General features: G+C 38.8%; 1 protein-coding gene across 1 annotated transcript; it reads left to right on the forward strand.

Moving 5' to 3' along the window:
* Positions 1-5,027: 5,027 nt before the first annotated feature.
* On the forward strand, positions 5,028-6,690 carry epd (ependymin). Its single transcript, XM_040032749.1, has 6 exons — positions 5,028-5,186; positions 5,366-5,397; positions 5,524-5,661; positions 5,749-5,935; positions 6,040-6,121; positions 6,233-6,690. The coding sequence occupies exons 1-6, from the start codon at positions 5,111-5,113 to the stop codon at positions 6,357-6,359; spliced, it is 642 nt and encodes a 213-aa protein (XP_039888683.1). The 5' UTR covers positions 5,028-5,110; the 3' UTR covers positions 6,360-6,690.
* The last annotated feature ends 739 nt before the right edge of the window (positions 6,691-7,429 follow it).

Consider the following 7,429-nt stretch of genomic DNA (forward strand, 5'->3'; position numbering starts at 1 on the left):
TGATTTCCTTCCTCTTTGGAGCTAATCAAACACACGAGAAATCTATGGAAAGCCCAGGATGTCCTCTCTTTCGTACATGAAGACTTAGTAAGGTACCTCAAATGAGTCAAACGATATAGATCAAAAACAAATGTCCATTATAGAAGACATAGAAAATAAGGCTGGTTCTCAGGAGAATATAATGTCACTGTGGTGGAGCGTGGACTGCGGTGCCGTGCGGACGCACGTGCATGGCATCCGCAATCATGCCCACTGTGTTAAAACACGGGGAATAAGGGTTGGGGAAGATGTGTGGAATGTGGTGTGATGGCTCTCAGTAACAACCTCTGGACCCACCGTGTCTCAATCACACCACAGTCACTACATAAAGAGACTATTGAAAATTCATAGGGACATGTACACTACAAGCTTATAAAACCTACAAGACAATAAAGTGGTCTGATTTTGATGCCGGTCATAAAAATCTTACTTCTCTATGAAAAAGAAAATGCTGAGCTCTTTGTGAACTGTCATGTGGTCAGCAGGGAGGGAAGGGGTGAAGTCGGAAAAGGGCTTCCCTCATTTTCATTACCTGTTTTCGCTTATTTTCTTGAAACAGTAATGTTAAATCCCCCACGTTTTGTACAATTTACTCTCAGCCTATTTGTGTTTCATGCAATTGTGGTTTTAAGCATCCTTTTAGTTTTGCTATGAATTTCTTCCAGTTTTTCAACTTTTTCTATAAACAGCAAACCCAGATTTCGGCTTATTGTAAACACATACAGTCACGAGAAAAAGAAGTCTGTCACAGGATTCTGTTTTGTGAAAACTAAGCACATGAACATGAAGTTTGCAGGCATTTCTTTAGTGCACAGCTATGTTAAGGTCCCACGGCAGCATTTCAATCTGCTTGAGGTCTGGACTTTGACTGGACCACTGCTACACCTAAATTCTTTTCTTCTTCGGTCATTTTGTTATAAATTTGCTAGTGTGCTTGGGATCACAGCCTCAAGTTTGACTCTAGAATACTCAGAGGAGTCCTGTAACTGCAAAACAAGCCCAAATCATCACCCCTCAACCACCGTGCTTGACAGTTGCTGCAAGTTCTTTCCACTGATGCGCTTTGTATTATGGTCAGACATCTGCACATCTGCACCAAGGGACATTGTTCCTCAACTCCTGTGGTTTGTTCAGCCTTTTTCTAATTGCACTGCCATGAACGTTAATATTTAACATTCTAACTGAGGCCTGTAGAGGTGTAGCTCTTGGGTTTTTTGCAGTTTCACCGAGCATTCTGTGGCTTGGGGTGAATTTGGTAGGATGTCCACGCCTGGGATTGTGGCATTGAATGCTCCAACTTCTGCTTTTGCACAGGCACTCACGCTTGCTTGTTTAGATTTAAGACATGCTTGTAATTCAGTAACTGGATAAACTTGCTCCATCTGCTTATCAACAGAAATGTGTGTGTAATATGTTGCAAAAGCAGGTGTATAATGCAAAGTATTAACACCAGAGCGAGGATTTGGTGTAGAGGGTTGATTTAAAATAAATATGGATCTGACTAAAGAAGAAGAAAACAAAACTAAGAACTTTCAATTTGAAAATGTTGTTTGTGTGTGTTTGTTTGTTTGTGGGTGTGTGTGTCTGAGAGATTGAGAGAGCGAAAGCGAATGGTGCACTGACAGCAAATAATCCACTTGTTTACCATCGGAGTACATGCCTGTATCAATCACTGAAAAATATTTTTACTTAAACATAAAAATGGCAACTTTCAGATCTGCATCACACAAAAAAGACATTATCAATCATATATATTTCACTTCTGTAATATTCTGAATATTTATAACTGAGCCATTTGTATATATTAAAGCTATTTCTTATATATTGTAAACTTTGTAATATATTGTGTTATTTAATGTATTTCAGTCTATTGCTGTTATTGTCTTAGAGCCACTGTAACCACATAGTTTCCTTTGTGATTAATAAAGTATTCTGATTATGATTATCTTCTATTTACTATTTTTAAACACATGTCTTGATCAGTAGAGTCATTTCATGATAGCATTTCCCGGCTATTTTAAATTCAGCTTCTATTATTACACATCTGTGAACTATTTCCAAATTACAGTGTGTCATAAAAACATGATTCGTTTAGCCGTGTGGGTATAATTAAGACTTTCTTTGGAAGACCAGTAAAATATAGACAGGTGTTTATCTGTCTGCAGAGAACTCTAATATATTTTAGTTTTTCTCTGCTGCAGTAAGTGACATAATATTTTGTATTATTAATTTTTTTTGTTGTTGTTGTTGTTCTTGTTGCTCAGTTTTGCTTTAAGGAGTTCTTGGACCTTGTTGAGATTGTATGTGTTTGTTTTCCAGCCTTCGGGTCTTATTTTGCCCAAGTGCGATCTAGCAGGACAAGATGTGATTCATTCTGGCTTCAGTGTCTCCTGATGATTGTCTGCAGAAAGAGGAAACTTCTGCAGACAAGGTCAGGACAGCCTTAAACACTAAGAGCTAAACTGCAAGACAAAAAGCGCCCAGTTTGTGAGGCAGGTCATTAATAAGCTTACTTCCTCTATGAAAAAGAAAGTGCTGAGCCTGTCATGAACTGTGAACAGAAGGGGAAGCAGTGCATTGAGAAAAGGGCTTCCCTCATTTTCCATTACCCCCCCCCCCCCCCCCCCCTATAGTTCCTTCAAACAGTGATGTTAAATTTCCCATGTGATTCCCGCAGTTTACTCTCAGTCTATTTTAAGTCTGAGTTGAACCTAGTTGTTTGTAATGTTTGTGGTATAAAGCATCCTTTTAGTTTTGTTATTCATTTCCTTCCTATTTTGAAAGAGAAACAGCAAACTGCTTAGCTGAAATCCAGATATGTAGTTTATCGTAAATCAGTCTTCTGAGACAAGTAGGTGTTTTCATAAATTTATATTTGAAATGGAATTTGAAAGTAACAGTAATCAAAAAATAATGAAGGAAAGAAAAATGAAATGCACAAAATACACATTTATTGCCAGTGTTCTGGTTTTTTAGTTCTTACCAAAAGTCGAGTCAGTTGAAAATATAAAAACTACATTCAATGATTTCTTTTCACGCAAAACTGAAATGAGAGTAGAAGAGAATTCATTCATCTGGGTTCATATTAAAAAGAAATCTGAAAATCTCAATGCAAATAAAATGAGCTGAAAATCATATAAACAAACATTACGGAGCTTTTAGTGATTACTTGTTAAAAGTATACCAACATACCACTACATCATAAATACTTCAATGCAAGTATGCCAGTATTTTACATGCACTGATTCATATTTTCAGAAGCCTGTTATTGATGCATGTTTCTCACGTGTTTGACAGAGTGCACACGATGTTAGCATGAAAACACACATACACACACAATTTTGATGGCAAGTAGAACAACAGACAGCTGCACACACTGAAACTGTGAAAACAACACGTTTCTGCCCTGACATGCAGTTGATCCAGTATACACACCCCAGGATTTCTATTTAGCTTGGATCACTTGTATAAAGATAAGGGTAAGAGTGTTTTTTTGGTGGTGGTGGTGGTGTGTGTGTGTGTGTGTGTGTGTGGGGGGGGGGGGGGGGGGGGGGGGGTGTCAGTCATCACAGTCACACATTTAGTACTTTTTTGTAAAATTGTACATACACCTGGCTGCTTTTTTCCCTCCTTTGTCTGTGTCTCATGTGGAAGTTCAAAGGTTACCATGACTCAAATCTAAAAAACATGATTTTTTTATTCATTACTGGTCGTACAGAAGCAAGGCCTCATCAGTTGTCCTTTCTCCATGAACGCCATGACTTCGAGTTAAAGAAGCAGGAGTCCTTCTCCCTACAGTCAAATATGGCAGATGGGTGCTTTGACATCAAAAATATTTTAATATCAATTAAAATGCAGCACAGTGCTTAGCACTGTTGCCTCACAGCAAGAAGGTCCTGAGTTCACTTCCATCGGGGTCTTTCTGTGTGGAGTTTGCATGTTCTCCCCGTGTTTGCGTGGGTTCTCTCCAGGTACTCCGGCTTTCTCCCACAGTCCAAAGACATGCAGTTAGTGGGGATAGGTTAACTGGTAATCCTAAATTTCCCATAGGTGTGAATGTGAGTGCAAATGGTTGTATGTCTCTGTGACAGACTAACAACCTGCCTCTCACCCTAAAACATCTGTCATCTCCAATGACCCTGGAAAGGATAAGTGGAAGAGAATGCACAGATGCAATAATTTACATGTAGCTGTCAAACTGTAAAATAAATACTATGATGTGGTTTGATGCTTTGTAGCAGATAAATGCAAAAAAGGAACGTGAAACCAGTTCCAAAAAGGACACAGGCCATATATATAAACAGAAAATGCCATTTTACTGGATATAATCTACTGATAAGTTTGATTTCTTAGCCACCTCCAGCTGTCTTTTTACTTCCTTGGCTTGCCAGCCATAAGAGAGAGGACATGCGCTTAAAGGATTCTAACATTGTCTTAAATGTCAGTCAGCTTTCATTAAGGAATAGAGATTCCCTGGTTCAGTTTCAGTTCCTAACAGACATTGGATGTATAACTAACACATTTCACTTCCAACCCCTCAGTCAATTCACTCACAGTCTTAGGCCTACAACCTACAGTCCTACATTCCTCTTTACCACAACATCACTGTAAACAGGGAGCTGTTATGATACTTAGCATAAAGTCATTTTTCATCTATACTTAACTCTGTTTCCCTGACACAGCCTTGATAATCCCCCGTGCATGATTGGTCTTACCCTTTATTTACACATGACACTTTGAAAGGTGCTTTTGAAAGTAGGGGGCCAGCCAGAGACACATTGCATGAAAACATCACAGGACAGCTGCACAATCAAAAACGAAAAGTAAAACTCTTCCACTGGGTGCCGACCAGCAGGGACAAGAACTAATGTATTTGGACAGCTTGAAGTCAGAAGTCCAGGGGGTTATGACCCCGGGTCCTTTTTACGTCAGACTTTTTGTCTCGTGCCAGTTACCAGCCCTATAAAAGCAGCTGTTTGGTTGACCAAGAGCTAGATGTGCTTCTGGTTGGGGTTTTTGGTTGCTGTTGCCATCTCGAACATTAATTTGTGATTCCCTCCAGACCAGAAAAATGTATGCAGCTCTTACGCTATTCTTCTTCATGTGCTTGACCGCCAGCACCCATGCAGATCACCATCAGCCTTGTCGTAAGAGTTTGCAGTTTTACCCTATCCATAAAAATTGAAATTATTTTTCAGGCATCTTTTAGGATCGCTGCATTTTTTTTAGTTACAACACACAAACTCCAGTCTATGTATTGGATCAAATTATATTTAATGTTTGTTAGTATATGAAAGGTCTTAACTATCATACTTTTATCTTTCAGATGCACCCAATATGACAGGATTCATGTCTGTGGTAAGTTTTTAAAAATATATATTATTATTATTTGTCATTCAGATCAACTCCTGATCCTTGCATTACATTTTAAACTCTTTAATTCTCCCTTGTTGTGTCTCGCTGTATGCTTTCGAATGAAACTAGATGTCAATGAAAGGTGAAATGAAAGCATATGGTGCATTCACCTATGATTCAATGGGCAAGAAGCTACGGTTCAGATCAAACGAGAGCAGCGCCACAAACGCTTCACATAGTATGGATCTGCTGATGTTTTTCGAAGAGGTAACTGCTTTAAATCTGTAACGCCGACATGTAAATACATGACTTGAAGTTGTTTAGCAACTTAACATGCAAGTCTGTCTCTGGCAGGGGACATTCTACGAGATTGAAAGCAAAAACCAGAGCTGTGTGAAAAAAACGCTGCACTGCAGCATGCACCCTCTGGATATTCCCGATGATGCCACGTTTTCCACTAAAGAACACTCTGGGAGTGCAGCCATCGAAGGGGAGGGATTACAGCTAGACGTATGGACAGGATCGATGCCCGACAAGAAAGGTAGGGGGTGACGCGCTATAAACAGAGGAGAGAATTCGAGGGACGCTCCTGTATAACTGTGGTGATATTCACTGTATTTGAATGTTTTCTGTTCTCGTTTTCAGGCCACTATTCCATGTCTGTAACCAAGGGATGTTTGCCTGTGTTCACTTTCTACTTCACTGAGTCCACATCATTCCTTTTCAGGTAAGCTGTGTTGATTTTTTTCAGCTCTTTTTAACATCTGAGCGATATACTACAGGGATGCAAACAACATACAGTGAATGCCCATAAAGTATCTCTGTCACTTTCTTACAGGACCATGGAGATTGAAAACGAGATCAAGGACCCCGATCTCCTTGTGGTGCCTTCCTTTTGTATGGGACAGCCTGTGGAGGACACACCTGAAGGGACAGTAAATGGTTTCCTCAATGAGTTTGTGTAGATGAAACCTCACCAGCAGAAAATTAAGCCCCTTATGCAAGCATGGCCTGCCAGAACTATAGACTTTTCTCTCCTTTTATGTGAGTTTTTCTTGTGACACTGCACTGCATCACATCTGTTTCCATCACACCCTCAGCACCCATGGGAAGATATGGCTTTGAACGCGTCATACTGTAAGCATACATGTTGATGTAAAGGGAGAAGAGGTGAAATGGATTTTAGAATTAGTTACAATTACTAACAGTTGGTGGCTTACCAAGTCGGCCTGCTTACAAAAACCTGTAAGATATGATTAATGGAACAATAAAATGTCAAAGCTGTCAAAAATCTCATGTTTTTCTTGTTGGTCTGAGTTTGTACAAATTTTGCCCTGGAGCAAAAAAACAAAAACCATGTGTCTAAAACAAATGACACCTTTTTAAATATATTAAAATATATTAAATAATATAGGAGATCTAATAGTAAAGACACTGCCAACATTGAGTGAACAATTTAAGAATTGAATGACTACAACAGCAATAATCATTGTTAATCAATAGCCTATATAATTTAATGGGTACCAGTGTGATTAGTGAAAAAACAAACAACACAAAAAACATAATTCTATTAATACGTGTATTCTGGCCCCAAATGAACTCTTTTGATTGTGTTACTGAGGTAAACTGATTAATCATTCTTTGTGTAGTAAGAAAGTAGAAAATTCCCCTAAAGGTACAAAGTAGAAACATATTATTACTTTGTATGTTAGCATAATAAAATAAGCTTAAATGTACAACATTGTACACATCTATTGACTTACTTACTTAGCCTACTTGGATTTTCATTCAGTAGGCCACTAATCTATTTTCTGATAACTCATTCCGAAAAACTTCAGCAGTGCAGGGAGTGGAAGAAATAGGGCAGCTTTTACCAGCTAAAACCAAACTTTGCCCTTTTACTGATTCCAGTTCAGTCTTAAAGTTCTTACTTGATCAAAGAGCTGAGAGCATTTATCCCAACAACACTGTGCCCGTAAATTAGGGCACAGTGGTTAGGATTTGATTAACTATCAATAATCAATGACCCCTGCCT

Source organism: Simochromis diagramma, unplaced genomic scaffold (assembly GCF_900408965.1).
Source record: "Simochromis diagramma unplaced genomic scaffold, fSimDia1.1 OVJJ01000216.1, whole genome shotgun sequence".
NCBI classification, from domain to species: Eukaryota; Metazoa; Chordata; class Actinopteri; order Cichliformes; family Cichlidae; genus Simochromis; species Simochromis diagramma.